This window comes from Nilaparvata lugens, chromosome 11 (genome assembly GCF_014356525.2).
Source record: "Nilaparvata lugens isolate BPH chromosome 11, ASM1435652v1, whole genome shotgun sequence".
NCBI classification, from domain to species: Eukaryota; Metazoa; Arthropoda; class Insecta; order Hemiptera; family Delphacidae; genus Nilaparvata; species Nilaparvata lugens.
The window spans coordinates 37,659,508-37,680,941 of record NC_052514.1 but is presented as its reverse complement, the minus strand read 5'-3'; the positions used below and the strand labels follow the sequence as shown (position 1 = coordinate 37,680,941).

The window sequence follows — 21,434 nt, the reverse complement described above, 5'->3', positions numbered from 1 at the left end:
AGTTTTGTTAACTCTACGGTATGTTATCCGTTTAAGATGTATTCAAATAAAAGAACTATCAGTTTTATAGAAACGCATAAACATATTCAAATAACAGTGTTAAATATTCTTATAAACGTTTCGAAAATAGAAATAAGACTAAATAAATGTTGATGCCTTTAGGGCATCAACTTCATGCCTTAGGGATTTCATTCCCTATGAGACCCGTGTAGATTATCAAAATAATTAGAAAGATACATTTATATTTACACATTAAAACATTAGAAGTAATGTGGGCGAAGTTGTTGCAATATTGTGTATATGCATATTATGCATTCATAGGCCAATTGGCCTAGATAAATGACATGCATATGAGTTATTTTAATAACCAAACTTCTCACTCCAATTTACTTATATTAATTATAGATAATTAAACAGGTATACTCTCTTGTCTGATGCCAGTTGCAGCTGGGTTGAAATATTATAATCCTTGCAAATGTTATCTTCATCCTAAGCTGCTCTCCTAGATTTAAAAGAGGATTTTTTCTATAAAGGAGACAGACTGCTTATAGATGGCTATTGATCTGTATTGATATCAATACAGCTGGTTATGTATTGATATCCATGGCTACCTATTGATGTGTATTGATATCATTAGATATTTGGGCCAATACATATCCATGGAAATGTATTGATGTGTATTGATATCAATACAACTGGTTATTTATTGATTTGTATTGATATCAATAGCTATTTGGGCCAATACACATCAATACATATCCATGGAAATGTATTGATGTGTATTGATATCAATACAGCTGGTTATGTATTGATATCCATGGATATGTATTGATTTGTATTGATATCAATAGGTATTTGGGCCAATACACATCAATACATATCCATGGATACCTATTGATGTGTATTGGCCCAAATACCTATTGATATCAATACATTTTTTTTATTGATCTCTATTGATCACTTCCACTAGGGAAAGTAAATAATAATTTTACACTTAATATGAGGCTTCACAAAACTCGCCTTCTACGTTTTTTTCAAAAATTAGTTATATATTATGTTAAATACTAATAGACACAAGTATGTTCTATACCAATGATGACAAGCCTCGTCTTCAGCAGCTTGAGCTTCAGTCAGCTCTCCATGATATGAGTAGGAATATTTTGGACACTCAGATATCAATTGTTGCATTGATTGAATTTGAGACTGTTCACATGACAGCGATTTACGCTCTTGTCGCGCGGTTGACCAACCGAGCGATTGCCAGGTATAGGGAAACACATTGTTCCGTACACATGCATCGCTCAGTCACAGTATACATACAGTACGGAAACTTGGCTATATACTGACGACAAAATCCGCCATCTTGTTAGGAAGCGCCGCATTGTAATAGTATTGATGGTAGGTTCGGATCACTTCAATGATCCGGGTCAATTGATCTCGTTCACTGCCACGAGCCAATCAGAAGACCAGGATTGGAACTTCCCAAGGTCACGTGACGTGTTTAGTATTGGCGTCATCTAAAAAGCATTGGTTAGATAGGCGATTGATTACAAGTTTCCATTCTGTATATTCTGTGGCTCAGTTTTAGTAGTCGCCGGCGAATCGCGGCGGTTGTAGTCTCCAGTCCAACCGCTCGGTTGTCGCTCGGTTGCCGGGCGGCTCGATATACTAGAGCTGGTATGAGAACGACACAACATGTCTTCAGTCAACCGAGCGGTTTCGATCAGAGCAGTTCACATAGTGCACATTCTATTAAAATTACAGTTCAATTTAAATTTATTCTACTACAATTTTTAGTTCAGTTTAAGACATCCATTTCCCAGGTGGGATATTGAATTAAAAATGAGCAATTCGTTATTTTTGTTAGTTTATTAAAAAAAAATATTTGAATTTACATTTCATTATAAAAATTAATAGTATAAATACTTATTTCCATTATTTACTGTTTAAATTATGTAGTGTTTATTATTCAAGAATCAAAACATTACTAATAATATACACATATTGACATTAATACAAGTGTAAGAGATTGTGAAGAAGGAAAAATATTGAAACAGAGAAACTAAATATATCATCATAGAATATAATAAATTAATCAATATTAATAAAATCTATACCTCTTATAAGAATATGAAAGCCTAGCTTACAATGTGGAAGTTGTATGAAGGCTTTTATTTGAGGTTTAAATAGATTAGATACACTAACTAGTAAAAATAACCTATAATTTACAGACTGACAGCCGGTCACTTGAGGTCGATGAAGATTTAATCGTTGATTAAAAATTAACTGGAGATCAACTCTTGATCTCCAAGCAACCGGCTCAGAGTACTACCTCCGGAAACAAAGGCGTAGTGCATTCGTGTGACGTCAGCACAGGTAGGGCTCATACACCAATAAAAACACTATCTGATATAGATCAGCTGGAAGCAACGAATTTTTATTGGTGTAGGAGCCCTACCTGTGCTGACGTCATACGAATGCACTACGGCTTTGTTTACGGAGGTAGTGCTCAGAATAGCCCATTGTATCATAGATTACTTCCAAAAGTTGGTCTGACTAATGTATTGGAGCCCCCGATCTAATGGCATAAATAGCTTGGAATAATAATAAATGATTAATGAAGGTTTATGAACTTATAAAGTTTTTACTCGACTCAAGGACACAATCAAAAATACCTGACTGACATACTTTTTCTGACTTCACCACTCCTGGAGTATAGTAAACTTTGCAAAAAAATAAAATGAGTCGGCACACACAGTATTATGAAAAACATTATCAAACTAAACCTTAATTTATTACTTATATTAATGTGTTCATTAAATATATTGATGTGTTTTGGTTATTGTAATATTACAGTGAATATATGAAAAAAGGCATTGAATAGTGGGTTCATGATTCTCAAGGGTATTGTTCTCAGGAGATCAGATTTCTAAAAATTTGAAGATTGAAATCATTATGTATCATTAAGTATTAATGATCATTTATTCAGGTTATTTATTAGGTTAGCACAAACAATACAATGATCGGAAAAGAAAAAACGGGCTATTGCCCAAAACTTCCTCAATCATGTGCAACTATATTCGAGTAAACTTCTCTATTTTTATTCTCCATAAGTTCTCCACTATATTCGAGTAAAATACAATCTCCAATATTATATTGCTATTATAGTTTTTTTTTTATATTTTCTTTAAACATACTGTAGGCCTACTGAATTGATTGAAAATATAAAATCAAGGAAACTGCTGTAAGATTCTGGTGCAATAGTGTTTCGTATAATGAGTTAATATAGTATATTCAAATTTTCATCAAATACATTCCAAATCTGATACTCTTTAGTGTATGAGTGACTTAGGAAAGTTATCATCTGTATTTTAAAGAGAAAACTATAAATTCAATCACTTTTAGTCCGAAAAATTTCAATTTTATTGTAACTCCAAATATTTTTGTACAAGTTTCTTTGTAAAATTATGTGGGAATGAATTGGATTGAATTGATTTTTGAAAAATTATATTGTATCCAAAACAATATCAACTCCAAACATGTTAAAACGCTCTTTATTTCATTGTGTCAGGAGAAACAGTCCCACCTTTTTTGATAATTCATTCAAATATTTTGTCAATAGTGATTTGCTCTCATCAAGAATCATACTGAAAATGTGTTTTATACAATTTACTAATATAATATGATGGAGGATTTGATAGTAAGTAGGTAGTCTACCTACCTATCTTCTTCTTCTTCTATATATATAAAAGCGAAATGGCACTCACTCACTGACTGACTGACTGACTCACTCACTCGCAGAACTAAAAATCTACCGGACCAAAAACGTTCAAATTTGGTAGGTATGTTCAGTTGGCCCTTTAGAGGCGCACTAAGGAATCTTTTGGCAATATTTCAACTCTAAGGGTGGTTTTTAAGGGTTTAAAGTTTGTCTTTTAGCATGTATATTCTTCTTATTCCAATCTCTTAATTATAATTGAAAAATGTCCATACCATATGTTATGGACATAGAACTATAATCTAGAGAGAGTACCTCTTCGAAACAGTTGTTGACTGGAAACTAAATTAATAATTTTGACAGGTTGGTATTAAGTTGAGTTGACTTTGTTAGGTTGGCACCACCCTAAGATTGAAATGCATTTATCGCGGAAAAATTGATTGGGCATCTGGCTAAACGGATATGGCGAGCGAAGCGAGCCTGACGGCTAGTATCTTATTATTAGGATTATGATGCCTGCTAATTATGTTGTAAGTGTAGCCTACGGGTGACTACTTTAAGAGCCGAACTTCTCTAAACACCATTTATGGATTTGAAAATCGCTTTCCGGTGGTTTGGAACCTACCTAGGTCCACACATTTCTCATCACCTTACTCCCCACGCACAAGCCTAGAGCTCATGTGAGCATCATTTTCAGCAAAAAAAAACTAACATGTTGAATGTCCAATCATCATCCTAATAATGATTAAGAATGATGATTAAGAATAATGATTATTAGAAGATTTTGATTAATGATTAATAATCATTATTGATTATTAATAATCACAATAATGATTAATGATTATTAATCATTATATTAAAAATGATTAAGAATTTTCATCTTGATAATGATTGCATGGATCTCTTACCTATTCCTAGATAAGTTGTGTAGTTGAAAGGTCCTTCCTCCCATGTGATATTATCGGAAGGTAAAATCTGGATTAGAGTTGCACCGCGGTCATGTAAACCATCCATCTAGAGAAAATACAGTAGGCTAGATAATGTAAGTCAATTAGTTTTTCATTCATAAGTTGATGATGATTATATCATACATTTTTTAAAATTGACAGTGAGGATTCAAGGAGCAACCTCAACAGAGGTAGTTTATTACCAGGACTGGAAAGTCCTTATTATACTACAAATATGATAAATTGTTTGGAATAAAATAGAATAGTAATATAGTATTTTTACTTATTTGCAATCGGTTACAGCTCCAAGGAAAGTCCCAAGATCTTGACACAAATTTTCATAGACTCTTGTGATTTTATCTCAGATTTAAACAAATATCGAAGCTTCTGAAGCTATTAATATTCTTCCACTGCTCCTCCACTGAAACACTCTCTCCACCTTGCATTCTCTCTATTTTTTCCACCAATTTTTGACTGTACCTCTCTCGTAGTTCTTCATCTTTTATCAGTTTCTCACTGTCGAATTTCTTTTGGCTCACTCCTCGAAATTTCTTCATATTATTTATTCTCTGCCTGTATTTGATTTTAACAAGATAGTGATCTGTATCACAGTCCGCACCTCGGTAACTTCTCACATCCAATATGTCAGTGCCATGCCTCTTATCAATTAAAACGTGGTCGATTTGGTTTCGTGTTACTCCATCTGATGAGCACCAAGTCATCTTATGAATGTCCTTGTGCTTTAAGTGAGTACTACTAACTGTCATATTTTTGCCACTGGCAAAGTCTATCACACCAAGTCCATTGGCATTACTCTCTTCATGTAAGCTGTGTATGCCCCTATTACTGGCCTAAAACATATTTCTCTACAAATTTTAGCATTGAAGTCACCGAGGATGATTTTTGCATCATGATCAGGTACTTTTCTATATATTTCTTCTAAATTCTCATAGGATGCATCTTTATCGTTTTCATCGGCTTCATTGGTTGGTGCATGTACACTGATCAAAGTTATATTGAAAAATTTTTCTCTTATTCGTATCACACAAGTTCTCTCATTGACAGCATTGAAATCCATTACTCTATCCTTATATTTTCTATCTACAAGGAATCCTGTCCCAAAGGTATTTTGCGCATGACCACTGTAAAACAAGGTATGATTTCCCAGGTCCATCATTCCATTCCCTTTCCATCTAATTTCCTGCAGAGCAGGAATTCCCACTCCATACTTTTCCATCACATTCCTTAGCACGACAGCGTTTCCCGCCCTATTCAGAGTTCTTACATTCCAGGTGGCAAGGAATAAATCTCTGTCTCTTCTGTTTCTCTTACGTTTTTCCGTCATCCTATTTCTGTCATTGGGTATCCGTTCATTTTTCCTTTTATTCCGGTCCGGTTCCGAGGCATTTGTAGGTTTCGTAACAGTAAGATTTTTACAGGGCAGGGGGGTTGGCCCTGCGCCCAAACCCCAATCTGGAGGACAATATTGATTCAATGCTACACAATAAATAATCCATTAATAGTCCAGTCAACGAAAGATTGATTATATAGAAGGAAAAGTTTGGAACACAATTTTTGACCCCGCAGCTCTTTTAAGGATAGTAAGTAGGTGTACATATCAAAAGTCCTCACCCCTACCCCCTGTGCTAAAGGGGTGGGGTGGTTTTGAAGTACCATACTTTGGTTTTTGCACATATCTCAAACAATATGCGTATTTTGAAAATTTTATTGGAATACAGCAAAATTGAAGCTTATGAACTAAGTTTTATCTGTAACATTTTTCTATATATCTCTCATAGTTTTGTAGATATGAGCTCTAGAAGGTGTCACATTTTAAAGAAAACCCTTCCGGCTCCGATTCTTTCATCTTCTTGGCCTTATAACTTAAAGATTGATTCAAAAAATCCGTGCTGATCATGAGCTCATGGAGAATCATATTCTCTTCAATTTCATGTATTATTCTACTATTTTATGCACCTCCGATTGTTGCAGCCGTTATTGTGTTGAGTGTAAAATCTTCAGTTTAAAAACAATATATCAATTGACAGGGAAATTTGGAGGGAATGTTTGGAACACAATTTTTGACTTCGCAGCTTTGTTTGAACTTCTTAGAAGGCAAACAAATCAAAAGTTCTCATCCCTAGGCACATAAAACATTTATATTACTTCACCATAAACTTGATACCTCTGTGAGTAATTTGATGTAAAATTGGTTTATGTACACCATTTCTTAAAATAAATATAACTGTTTAAAATCGGGTCATTCTTTTTTGTAAATGCTGTACTTTATCACGATCAATTGTGAATAAATATCTCTAAGTAAGGTGAGTTAAACACAGGTGTGAGCATCGCAATGATGTAATCAGTTCTCGTAAACTAAAATTCAAAGAGTGGAGTTTATGACAATGTAGTAGTATCAATCATTGATGATGATCAATTATTCTGACGTTAATTTGAACAGCAGTTGTCAATCAATCAATATTTGAAAATAACGTTGAAGTTTAACATGATAGACTTCAGACTTGTTCCATTCCTGAAGCTCCAATGACATGAAATGCAATGAATATTTTTCCAATTTTCGAATGTTATTTCATTTTTTTCGGGATCGTTGGGTGAGTATATAATGTATAGACTATTATTAATTTGGTATGCACTCATTGAAGGTCCTAAGTAACTTGTAATATGTATGGAATTTTGAATGAAATGAAGAGGATGAATTCAATGATGTATTCAATAAGACAATGATAGAGAATCGGCAGAATCGCTAACGCTGTTCTCCTATCTTTTTCCACCGCCATTATAACGTAAACTAAATGTTATAATGTCAGTGGAAAAAGATAGGAGAATGCTTATAATTATTTCTCACTGAAGTTTTGGGAATTACCAGCAATCTAGAACAAACTATAGTGAGGTTCACGTTTTATTGAAGAAGTTTTGAGCAATAGCCTGTTTTTTTCTTTCCCGACTACTGTATTGTTTACTCCATCCAATAATGGCAGTGCTTGATTAGCAATGGTATTGCTATCATTCAACAAAGCGGACAGCGCTATCTCTCTCTCGCTTTGCTCTGTTGCCAGATCAGCTTTTTAACAATGTAGAATAGATAATTGATTTACAAAATATTTCATGTAAATTATGAAATTATTGATAAATATAATTTCTCGCTCAATAAATTATAATTGATCATTTCAAACGAGGATGAACAGTTAATATTACATCAATAAACCTGTATCAGCTACCGTCTATAGAAGGCATTGACAAGACAGAGGATCGGCAACGTTGATCTCCTATCTTTCCCCACTGCCACTATAACGTGGACCTCACTATAGTAATACATCAGTATTACGAAATATGAAATATTGGAAAATATAATTCCTTGCTTGATAAAATAGAACTGTTTATTTTAAACGAGAGAACAGTTAATATTACATTAATAAAACCTGTATCAGCTACCATCAAGAAGGCATTGACAAGACAGTGAGGATCGGCAACGTTGTTCTCCTATCTTTCTCCACTCAAATTAGAATGTGGACCTCACTATAGAATCTCATATGGAGCAGTGAATATAATGTGAATGGAGCAATATGATTGATAGTTAGTTTGCTGATCTATTAAGGTGGAAAGCTGCCATTGGCTGGAGCAAGACAAGCCCATCGTTGGCTGGAGCAAGACACGCCCATCGTTGGCTGGAGCAAGACACGCTCATCATTGGCTGGAGCAAGACATGCCCATCGTGGGCGGAGCGTTCATTCAAGCCAATCACCTTTTACCTCGCTAACCATATAGCTATGCATTACAAATATTTTCTTCTCCATTGATTACAGAGTGATTGCAACAGAGGAAACAGGACATTCGTGGAGTGACCTTGTGAAATCATTTCTGCATAAAGATTTCTACTATGTTTTAGGAGAATATCTTTATGGATCAACAATCAGTTATAACCATCCTGATCTAATTCATTTGAGAGTCGGAAAAAAGTGGGAAAAGGATATTGGTAGTTCCGGTCATGAAGTTGAGTAAGTTTTGTGGTTTTTTAACATTGTTTATTAATATTTATCCTTGTTTAATAATGATACAAATTTTTGACTATTAATTAAATTATTTTTGATTCCATCACCAGATCGACCAGTCGTTAGGTGGAAATATTCCATCATCACCAGTTGTTAGGTCATGTCAGAGGCCCTGAAATCGATCAGTGCAACCTGAAAACTCTGACACCAGACCTGAGCCAGCCAGGTCACTGGATATTATTATTTTTTACCGGATCGACTATGGTGAGGTCCATGTTATAATGGCAGTGTTTGATTAGCAATAAATCAGTTAAGAAAGTCAATAGCGCTCTCTTTCTCACTTTGCTCTGTTGCCAGATCATCTTTCAACAATGTAGAATTGATAATTGATTAACAAAATATTTAATCTTAATTATGAATTTATTGATAAATATAATTTCTCGCTCAATAAATTATAATTGATCATTTCAAACGAGGATGAACAGTTGATATTACATCAATAAACCTGTATCAGTTACCGTCCATAGAAGGCATTGACAAGACAGAGGATCGGCAACGTTGAACTCTTATCTTTCCCCACTGCCATTATAACGTGGACCTCACTATAGTAATCCATCAATATTTTATATTTTCAATCAATTTATTCCATCAGAATTGAGGAGTTTTAGGGCAAGAAGAATAGCAACGGCCCAAGGGTAACCACTTACGACAACAGGCATGAAGAGCATGTGTGTACACTCATCTCACTTGTCCTGTCATTACAGGCCACCCTGAAGTGAAAAATAGTGAAGCGGCAGAGATAGCTTCCAGCTTCAAGCAGAGATTACTTCTATAATTTAGATTGTTTATTCTAAGCTACAAGCTTGAGAGTGTTAACAATGATGAAATATTAAATGATTAACGATCTGTGCTTCAATGTGAAAATGGATAAATAAATATGTTATAATAAATTATTATACATGCACTTGAATGAGTCAATACACTTTGGATTGATAATATGAATTCGCCCATTTGAATACACGCATTCTTCACAACTTTGAAGCTACAACCAGAGAAAAAATATATAAGCTTGTATAGTGAGGTCCACGTTATAATGGCAGTGAAGAAAGATAGCAGAACGTTGCCGAATCTCTGTCTTGTCAATGCCTTCTATAGATGGTAGCTGATACAATTTTATCAATGTAATATTAACGGTTCATTCTCATTTGAAATAATCTATTTTATATTATCAAGCAAGAAATTATAATTTTCAATGATATCTTAAAAGTGAAGAAAGATAGGAGAAAAACGTTGCCAAGTCTCTCCATTTTGCCACTGAGTGTACACAGCTGTTACTCAATTCATCCCATAAAATTGATCCAATAATAATTATAATTTCCTTAATAGAAAAAAATTAATGTCAAGTAAATCAAGAATATATATTTTTCATAATTTGATTCAAAAATTTGCTTCCATAACCTAGATCAGATTTTTATTTTTATACAAACCTGAAATGGCGGCTAATTTAAAAAGCTGTGATACACCAATCTGAATTTCAAAACAACAGAAATTAAGCTATTTTGTAGGTATTCTATTCCAATTTATTTTTGAAATAATAAAAAATAGGAATCCTGTTTAAAATAAGTGATTTCTATGAAAATAATTCTGAAATAATCTTTCAATATTATTTATACCGATATGAGTAGGTCTAACCTATACAAAAATGTAGGCCAACTGGAGCATGGATGAAGTCTAGAATGGTTAGTTATCAACTTTTAAAATGTCATTCCAGGTATTTCAATTTGTGTTTCTCATACGGAAATGTCTAAAAATTATTTCATTGTTTCAAAATACATTTTAAATCAATTATACGACTTGTGTACTAAAGTATATTGATAGAATGAAGGAAATAATGGAGTCTGAGAATTTTTTGTTTACTTTTGTTCAGTCACTGTCAAAAGTAAAAATAAAATATTCTGGCAGACAACATTGCAAAGCTGGAGAGAGATAGCGCTATCTGTTTTGTTGTGTGATAGAAAAGGACAGCAACAGTATTGTCAATCCTACACTGCCATTATAACGTGGACCTCACTATACATTCGCTCTCTATGTGGTATCTGGAACCACAGAGAAAGCATAGTAACATATTAAACATAGAAAAAATGAAAAACCTCTGTTCTCTATTCTCATGCTATCGTAGAACATAATTATTATCATAGTTTGCTAAATTAGAAACAAAACCGGTACAGTAACTTAAATAAAAAAATATTGACATTTCACAATACATAATACTGTACAAACAAACAAGAGATTCAAAGAATTACAAAATGATTGTAACTAAGAAAAATATTAGTCTACGATCAAAAGTATATCAAGTGCTCTTGAAATATTCTGAAGTTTTCTCTCATTACAGGTGTGAGAGAGCGTCGGAGGAGGATTTTTATCAGTTTGATACAAATTTTTCACCCAACTTATACATTTACAGCGACGAAAATGGTGTAGAAAATAAAAATATCTTATCATATTTCACATTCATTGAAAGAGAAATTTGGGTATGCACAAGTCGCCTGGTAAGAGATTTTTTTCTGCATGTTCTATACATTTTCCTCTTCTCTTCTTCATCTTCTTCTTCTTCTTCTTCTTTTTCTTCTTCTTCTTTTTTTTCTTCTTTTTCTTCTTCTTCTTCTTTTTTGCTTCTTCTTCTTCTTCTTATTCTTCTTCTTCTTCTTCTTCTTCTTCTTCTTCTTCTTCTTCTTCTTCTTCTTCTTCTTCTTCTTCTCTCTAATTAGAAATAATTCACATTTGCCATTTTCTTGAATAGATATTAAGCTAGGAGTATGTGCCAACAAACAGTGAAGAATGATGATAATGTATACTATCGATTCGGCACCTACCGCTTTCTGGTGGCCGAATTCGGAAACAGTCACTTGGAAGTGACGACTTCTTCTTCTTTTTTTCTTCTTCTCTTCTTCTTCTTCTTCTCTAATTAGAAATAATTCACATTTGCAATTTTCTTAAATAGATATTAAGCTAGGAGTATTTGCCAACAAACAGTGAAGAATTATGATAATGTATACTATCGATTCGGCACCTACCGCTTTCTGGTGGCCGAATTCGGAAACAGTCACTTGGAAGTGACGACCTTCTTCTTCTTTTTTTCTTCTTCTTCTTCTTCTTCTTCTTCTCTAATTAGAAATAATTCACATTTGCAATTTTCTTAAATAGATATTAAGCTAGGAGTATTTGCCAACAAACAGTGAAGAATTATGATAATGTATACTATCGATTCGGCACCTACCGCTTTCTGGTGGCCGAATCCGGAAACAGTCACTCTTGTAAGTGATGACCAATCAGGTGAGATTGGGAGGAGTTTGGAGGCGTGTCCCAGAAGGTGGCATAATATGGAACTTGTCTGTGATTGGCCGGTCATTTCTATGTTTGAAATGGTTGTTAGCAACATAGAATTATTCTCTCCTCGTGCCTCTTCTTATTCATCATAGGCCTAGTTATCTTCCTTCTTTCTTTTTTTTTATCCTCAACACTCACTGACTTTTCTTGTTTTCATCATACGCTCCTTTTCATAAATATCTAAATATTTTCCAATTGTAATGAAGTTATACTTTCTTCTTCTTCTTCTCTTCTTCTTCTTCTTCTTCTTCTTCTCCTTCTCCTTCTATTTCGCCCACTGAATCATCTATCTATCTTTTTTCTTCTTGTGTTTCAGCCCAGAGGTGTCTGTAAAAGAGCGCTAAGAGGTGTGGGAGTGGTGAGTTATAATATTATTTTTGACAATCATCAGAGTCTATCAATATATTGAAATAATATTTTCATAGGAATCGTAATGTATCTATACTATATAAAGAACGAAGGAATTGGCTTCCATGTTTGTAGGATACGAGATACATCATCACGCCATCATGCATGAACTTCTGAACTGATTATTTTTTAATTTTGCATAAAACTTATTAATTTACCGACGATGTTGACAGGCCTATTTCCATTTATATTAATCAATTGATTGAAGTTCTAATAATTTGAAGAAATTTATCAATTTGTTTAAAAATTTACATTTTTAAAATCTCATTGGAATAGTTTTTCAGTTGTTAATAATAAATATCGGGGCACCGAGCTTCGCTCGTTATTTCTATTTATTGATAAACAGATCACAACTCTCTGAAATGATCGTGTTTATATTTCACAGCTGGCTATACGTCATCTTATGAATTTCGGGGATGCGATATTTTGATTTTTCACATACTCACTTTTTCACTATCCACAGCTGTTTCAGCCAAGGATGAATTATCCTTTTAATATCGCTCAGCGAGTTCTCTCAAGGATGAGACCTAGTGCAATCGAATCTTTATATCATAAACCTACTATGTTCCAAATTTCGTGAAAATCGTTAGAGCCGTTTTCGAGATCCGTTAAACATGAATAACAGATATAAAAAATAGCCAGATATAAAAATAACCAGATATATACAGAAATTGCTTGCTTAATATAATAGGATTATTAGGCCTACAGTTCTTGATACTTTTGATATCAGCCTGTAACTATAAAACTCAATTCAATCTATTTGTGCTTTTAACAGACCCTTGCGGGGCACGGGTAACACCTGCTTCACTGATAACATTACTATAGCTTTGTTATCTACAATGACAATAATATCGTAACCTACTATTACATTAACATTATTCGGTTCCCTGAAAAGACAAAAAACTGATAATTATTCGTCTTGATGAGATTTTTTGAACAGACCTATTAATAATAAGTTACTAGGGCCCGGTTGCACAAAAACGGGTTAAATTTTAACTGTGATTGAATCCACGAGAACCAATGAGAATTGGTTTTCGTGGAATTAATCGCTTTTGTGCAACCGGCACTATGAGGAATAGATACCGTAATTAGTCTTACTTGTAATTACTTGAGTAAATTGCATGATTCAGTATTTTCTGTTTCATATTCTCAAACAGAAGATGAAATCTTCACAGCCAATAAGCTTCTACCGGATTGTTAATGTGATGCATGGCATAAAGCCGATAAATAAGATATTTTATTTCGATGGAATCGAGGTGTTCCTGACAGATGCGCCGTGAGAGAAGAGGACGATATGGGTGATCATTACACAGCTACCTTTCGGGAAGTTAAATATTTTGATCCATCTGATGAGAAGGTTGTACGCTACAGTAAGTCTCAATATATTACAGTTTAATATCAATCAATCAATAATTCTATTCAGTAAAATCATAGAGAAACAATATCGTAAGTAGATATCCCATGGTATAGGACGTTTATGTCGCAAACTTCACTGTTATCTCAAGCCGATAGTCCACGTAGTTTTTTCCCTTCAAGCTGTGTGACGCTCGTAGTCTCTCATACTGTGCCGTTCAGACACTCTCACCCCAACAAAACAGTAAAAATCGACAATAATTGGCTTGAGATAACAGTAAAAGTTGCAACATAAACGCCCTATCCCATGGGATACCTTCTTATGCTATCTTTTCAAAATGCATTACAAATTGGCCCCGCTAAACCTAAAAGATTTACAGCAGGTGCCTACAAATAATAAAATACAAAAATAGAATGATATGCTTCATTCATTTTATCATATTATTTATTAATGTATTCTATTTATTAGCTATATTTCCATTGTATAAGTTAACTACAGTGAGGTCCACGTTATAATGGCAGTGGAGAAAGATGAGAACAATGTTGCCATTCAACTGCCTTCCATGGAAAGTGACTGATACAGGTAAATCTAATGAAATATTTATTGCTTGTTCATTCTGGTAAAAAATGATCAATTATATTGTATTAGTCAAGAGAATATATTTTTCAATAAATTAATAGTACACTGGGATTGAAAATTATACTGCTTCATTCTTAAAAACCGATCTGACATCAGTGCGGAGCTAGAGAAGGATAGTGCTATCTGCTTTGTCTGATGATAGTCAATGATAGCAACACCTATAAATACTGCCACTATAACGTGGACCTCACTATGGTAGGACAAGAATAACAAAAGCTAACAAATTTGATGTTCAACTCTCAGAAATTGATAATAGAGTGAAAACCAAAACTAGTATCTCATATGTCATGGAGTAAAGAAACAATAGTTTATTGTTCCTATCTTCTGTGCCTTGGTTGATTCAGAGGCTAGAGTCACTGTGTATTGAATATCTATACACAGTGACTATAAATATAAATTACTAGCCGTCAGGCTCGCTACGCTCGCCATATCCGTCTAGCCAAGGGGCTCCGCCCCCTGGACCCCCGACTGGATCGTCCGAGAATGAGATCAGCAGGCTCGCTTCGCTCGCCTGCATTTCTCATTTGGGCATTTTTATCATATGTTCGGACAATCCAGTTGGGGGTCCAGACTAAACGGCAGACTAAACGGATATGGCGAGCGAAGCGAGCCTGACATCTAGTAATATAATATTCCCAGGATTGAAGTAGCAGTGCCCAATCAATTTTTCCGCGATAAATGCATTTAAATCTTCAATTTGGTGCCAACCTAACAAAGTCAACTCAACTTAATGCCAACCTGACAAAATTATTAATTTAGTTGCCAGTTTACAACTGTTTCGAAGAGGTACTCTATCTAGATTATAGTTCTATAGTAACATATGATATGGAAATTTCAATTATAATTAAGTGATTGGGAGAAGAAGAATATACATGCTAAAAGACGAACTTTAAACCCTTAAAAACAACCCTTAGAGTTAAAATATTGCCAAAAGATTTCTTAGTGCGCCTCTAAAGGGCCAACTGAACATACCTACCAAATTTGAACGTTTTTGGTTCGGTAGATTTTTAGTTATGCGAGTGAGGAGTAAGTCAGTCAGTCAGTCAGTCAGTCAATCAGTGAGTGAGTGCCATTTCGCTTTTATATATATAGATAGAAGAAGATGACCTCACTATAGGCGTCTCTGATCGTCTTGGCAAATCTGGCAAATTCTCTTATCACTTCAATCTTGTATTTCAAATGTGATAGGCTATTTTTATATGTACGAGTATTTGATAACATTGGAACTGTTTGTTGGGCTCAAGCCTGTGCTACTTTTCTGTAAGTTGTGATGTGGTAAATGATTGAATAATTAATTATTGTTCTAAATCTTGTAAATCTGGATTTCCACCATCAGTATCAGTGAATGTGTCCAGTATAGTGAGAATATTATTTGCATAAGCTCTAAAGTGGGACTATTTATACTCATTCGGCCGTGCTGAGTGGGAGTAGTCCAATTAGAGCTCATGGGAATTTGGGAATCATTTATATTCACCGAACCAGTCACGTTTAACGATACTCGTCTGTTATGTGGAAATCTAGCTTTGATTGTTCAGAATCTTGTAAACCGTTTCAAGGTATGAAAACTTGTACAACTTGAATGATTTGAACACTATTGTGACTTCTTGAGGATTTAGAAAAAAACATCTATGAATCTGGGGGATTGATGCAATGTTCAAGGTTTATTTGAGATAACTCATAGAATTATACAAAATATTTTAATTAATTCTACATTTCGTTTACTGCATGGGCCCATCTTACATTGTAGTGCTTTCATTCATATTATTAAGTTTAGTGTTTTTATAATATTCATATTTTTCCAAATATCCAGGAAAACCAAAACTAAATCTGAATTCTATCGACTTCAACATGACATTACCACAGAAAAGAAAAACGATAAGAAACGTTGTTCATTACTCCGTGTCATAACACTGTTGACTTCTCTGCCAGATGTAGATTGTAAAATGTCTACGGTCTCTTTAGTAGCGAATTTACTGGTGTAGGTAGCCTATCATATGATGAGTCTATAACATTTCCACATCACTTATTACTAATACATTATATAATATTATGATGTTCTTTCATTGATAGATTCACTTTCCATTTATCATTTTTAGAAGGGAAGGTTTCCTCAGAAAGGATCCTACTAACACTACACAACCCAGGTAAAATATATCGAACATTTACAAGATTTTCTTTAAATTAATACTGTAATGGTATATAATAAAGAAATTTATTGAATATTAATTGAAAAATTAATACTTGATTTGGAAATATATTATGCCTATGAATCTTTAGATATTGTATTCATGGTACAAGAATATTGTTGCATGTTATTTTGTTATATGCATCACAGAAAAAAATTGAAAATCAAACAAGAATATTTCTACGTCTCAAGATTTAAAATTAAACGTATTTTTTCAAATAATATATGTAATATATGTTTCTAGCTTTTTCTCATAGGTACCGTAATACATTATAAATCAGTCACTCTTAGAAGATTAACTAACATTTTCTTACAAGATCTCTAAATATTTTCGATTTTGTACCACCAGTATTTTTGAGCCCATTGATGTATCTACGGAGCAACCATACAATAAACAGAGAATCAAGATAGAAGAATTGGAATTTTTGAGAAATGGAACATCCAAAACACAGAATATTGGTTCAGAAGGAAGAATTCTGAGAGTTGGCGTTGAACATTATGAAATTTTAGGATCAGCAAATGATGAAGCTATGTGAGTAACACTTTTCTATACCCTCAACCGGGGTGACTTTGAACACTTTTTTTGTTATACTGATCACATTAGAATATTGCCAAGTTTTAGACTGCAATAAGACCTAGGCCCAGTTGTACAAAAGCCTGTAAGAATCTAATCATCATTAAATACCACAAAAACCAATCATGTAAGGTTTTCTTCCTAAACTTCACTAGCTTACCCGGCGAACTTCGTACCACCAAAACGTCAATGTATCTCATGTCACACTTGACTTCATGAAATTTATCTGATTATCAATATTTTCATTTACATCTCAATACGGACTTCCTATGTGCTTAGTCATGCAGCATTTATTATTCCAAAAACATATTCTCAATCAATTGGTAGTGATATCTATCAGTTGAGTGTTGAATTGAAGAAAAAATAGATAGGTAGGTTAAATCAGTGTTTCAAAGATGAATTTGATGTTTCCATAGTTGTTGATTGTCAATGGATGGTCCAGGAAATATGCGATGTACGATGAATTACCAGAATTCCATATTCTTCCCATCTTCCATTTTAGGATAAATATAAGCTAAGCTAAATTTAAAAAATAATGTAAATTAGTCTGGTTCTTGTAAAAGGGATCAGGGATAGTAAAAACTATTCAAGCGACATTTATTTTCGTGATCTTCAAAAAAATTCTACATGCTTCCAACTTGATCAAATAACAATCGATCGTGTTATCTCTGTATTTGCAAGAAGTAAATCTTTAGCAGTATTCTCTCACATTGACATCATATTTCATTTCTTTGATTGAAAAAAATTTTTTCTCTATTTTGCAGATGTAATTTACTGTCAGCAAACAGGAATGGAGCTGTCTGTTATTCCAATAATCTACCGCTTTGTGCTCTCAATAAGAAACGAAATATATAACCGAATTTTATTCAACTTCCGGATTTGATGGACTCAAACAAGTGAACACTGAATACTTCTCGGTCACCAGACAAGAACTCTGGGAATGTAAATATGCTGACGTAAGAAAAATCACGCATTTTGTAGTTTAACCGTATAAAGAGTATGAGTATAGAGTATAGAGTAGGGATGAAAAGCTATTAAAAGCTATGGATGATAAGCTATTGGATTATGGATGAGAATAGAAAAACTAAATTGAAGTTGTTTACCATGACAAAACACTTCATAAATAATAAAAATCTGGTGTGTTACACTCACACAACTTTCCTTGCTCAAATTTGAAACTACGATCAGACTTTTGTATAAGTGTATATATAATTGTTTTCAGAGTACACTTTTTCCTTTGTGTAAATTGTGAAATTCGATTATTTTTTTAGTCGTCATTCTTATAAAGTCGTCAAAACAGCTGTTCTACAGATGAAATATCTCGACTATGTGTTCTTTTTATGAACTGTTCTACCTACCTAGGCCTACCTCATGCACGAGAAGGAGGTTACAAAAGCCATTTGTCAAGGATGGGGTGGACCCCACATTAGTTTACCAGAAAGGGAGACTCATGCCAGTTGATAGAGCTGATAAATAACTATACAGAGTATGAATTTGAAAAAAATCGGTCAAGTTATTTTGAGAAAATCGTGAAAAACATGTTTTTTTTAGTAATTATCCGCCATTTTTCTCAAGTATATTACGGAGCTCCTGCAATTTTCTCAGAAATGAGACTCATGTCAGATGATAGGGCTTATAAATGGCTATACATGGTATGAATTTAAAGAAAATTGTTAGAGCCGTTTTCGAGAAAAACCGTGAATAACATGGTTTTTCAGTGAATATCCGCCATTTTTCACAAGATATTACGGAGTCCTGCAATTTTCCCAGAATGAGACTCATGTCAGATGATAGGGCTTATAAATAGCTATCCATGGTATAATTTGAAGAAAACCGTTAGAGCCGTTTTGAGAAAACCGTGAAAAACATGGTTTTTTTAGTAATTATCCGCTATTTTTCCGCCATTTTGAATTCAATTTTATTGAATTTCTTATTGTCAGATCCTCATGGTATAGGACCTTAAGTTTAAAATTCAAGTCAATCGGTTGATTGGGAATGGAGTTATCGTGTTCACAGACATACACACATACACACACACCCACACACACAGACCAACACCCAAAAATCATGTTTTTGGACTCAGGAGACCTTGAAATGTATAGAAAACTTGAAATTAGGGTACCTTAATTTTTTGGAGAGCAATACTTTCCTTACCTATGGTAGTAGGCAAGGAAAGTAGAAATAACACTCAATAATCATTTAAAACGTTAAATCATGGTATTCATTTTGGAAAAAATAAAGTTTTCAAAATACAACAGCTATTTTTACAGATGGAAATTAATGATATATTGCAATTATTCATATGCTAGAATGAATTATACATTATTATTAAACGTAAACCAAATTAAATGCTGTGAATCACCCCGTAGACTTCTGCAACTGCAAATATTGACAGCAGGGTTACTGTAACAGCTAGATGGAATTCGATGAGCGCTACTATACAAAAACTATTTGCAGTTGCAGAAGTCTTCGGGGTGATTTTCAGCATTTATTTTGGATTTACGTTTAATAATAATTAATAATTCATTAGCATTTCAATAATTGCAATATCTCAGTAACTCACATATATATGTAAAGAATAACTCTGTTATTTTGAACACTTATTGTTTCAAAATGAATACCATAAGTAAGGTACTCAAGCAAATCAATTTTTCAGTTGAGAAATGTGGTAGAAGAACTACCGTACACCTACCTACGCTTAGTTGTAAGCCTACCATTTATTTAATTAAACATTTATTTTGAAACAAAATGTCTCAAGTAGCCTACAACAAAGGAATTGAATACCTATTTTTCCTTTTTGTGTAGTTGCAACTTCAACCTTTGAAATTGATTTCTTCCACAGGGTGAAATATTCGGGAGAAGACTGACAGAGCTTGTGGGATCTATACCTGTAGCGGAGATAGAATACTATAGTGGGATCAGTGTGTGGAGATACAGACTTGATAGCTCAACATACAGTGTCAAAATAAGAGAAATATTTTATTACAAGCCAAACAATGAAAGAATAGGCCTACCTGTCAAATTTGGTGAGTTGGCTGATAACCTACGAGCTCATAAAAAATAAGTCAGGAATAGTAGAAAATTATGCAGTCTCACATCAAATTTCTATTTATCTAACAATAGAAGTAGAGAGTTTCCAATGAGAAATTCGTTAAAAATAATAATATTATTATCAAATTCATTACCTATTATTAGAAAATTGTTGTTTAATTTTTCAATTAGTATGTTAGAATAGAGAAAAAAATAGCTAATTATTAGTCTTTAGACTATAGTGAGGTCCACGTTATAATGGCAGTTTTTGTTTAGCAATGGTATTGCTATACTTGTTTATCATTCAACAAAGCTGATAGCGCTATCTCTTTCTTGCTTTGCTCTGTTGCCAGATCGTCTTTAAAAATGTAGAATTTTAATTAATTAACGAAATATTTTATTTTAATCATGAAAATTCATTATAAAATTATTGAAAAATAAAATTTCTTGCTCAATAAAATATAATTCATTATTCTAAATAAGAATGAGCAGATAATATTACATCAATAAACCTGTATCAGCTATATTCTATAGAAGACATTGACAAGGCAGAGGATCAGCAACATTGTTTCCTATCTTTCTCCACTTCCATTATAACGTGGACCTCACTATATTATCTTTTTTGGGTAGGGCTACTCTTGAATAGAAAGAGAAAATAAAAATCGAAGTTACAATTTTTAAAATTGTTTATTTAAGACATACTTCGGCGATGTCAAAATATGTCGTAAATAAACAATTTATTTAGAAAAAGGGTGCTTGGATTTTCATTTTATCACTCTAGATAGGTATAGTATTGACATAAACCTCATCAAAACCTAGATAGCTAGGGAAATTTGTAAAGTTACATCATAAAGTACAATATCCCAGATCCCATAACAATACAAGAACAAATATACCGACGGAAAATGAAGTAAGGTTAATGCGAGTAAATATGGTTTATTCATCTAACAATATTTCTTACATAAACTAGGTTGATTATAAAACTATGTGATAACAAATAATACATTCATGGGAAATAAAGTAGAATAAATTGTAGTTTCAGTAGGCCTACAGAAGAAATTTACTGGGATATCGCATTGATTCAAATGCTAATATAATCATAATTTTTAAACGAAAATCCGGATTGGATTTTTGTATAAAAATAATTATTAGAATTTAAGTAGGCCTACAGTAGTAAGTTTA

General features: G+C 33.4%; 1 protein-coding gene and 1 long non-coding RNA gene across 2 annotated transcripts in view; both read left to right on the top strand.

The window, feature by feature from the left end:
• Positions 1–7,192: 7,192 nt before the first annotated feature.
• LOC111053401 overlaps positions 7,193–21,434 on the top strand; it is a 20,427-nt gene continuing 6,185 nt past the window's right edge. The window contains exons 1-4 of the mRNA XM_039438372.1: positions 7,193–7,277; positions 8,490–8,681; positions 11,068–11,224; positions 12,379–12,420. Coding sequence (XP_039294306.1) covers positions 7,225–7,277; positions 8,490–8,681; positions 11,068–11,224; positions 12,379–12,420 — 444 coding nt within the window. The 5' untranslated portion in view covers positions 7,193–7,224. The remainder of the gene's footprint in view (positions 7,278–8,489; positions 8,682–11,067; positions 11,225–12,378; positions 12,421–21,434) is intronic.
• LOC120353682 lies at positions 16,570–20,262 on the top strand. The gene is made up of 4 exons (XR_005572522.1): positions 16,570–16,607; positions 16,998–17,180; positions 17,987–18,178; positions 20,065–20,262. It is a non-coding gene; the product is annotated as an uncharacterized LOC120353682 (long non-coding RNA).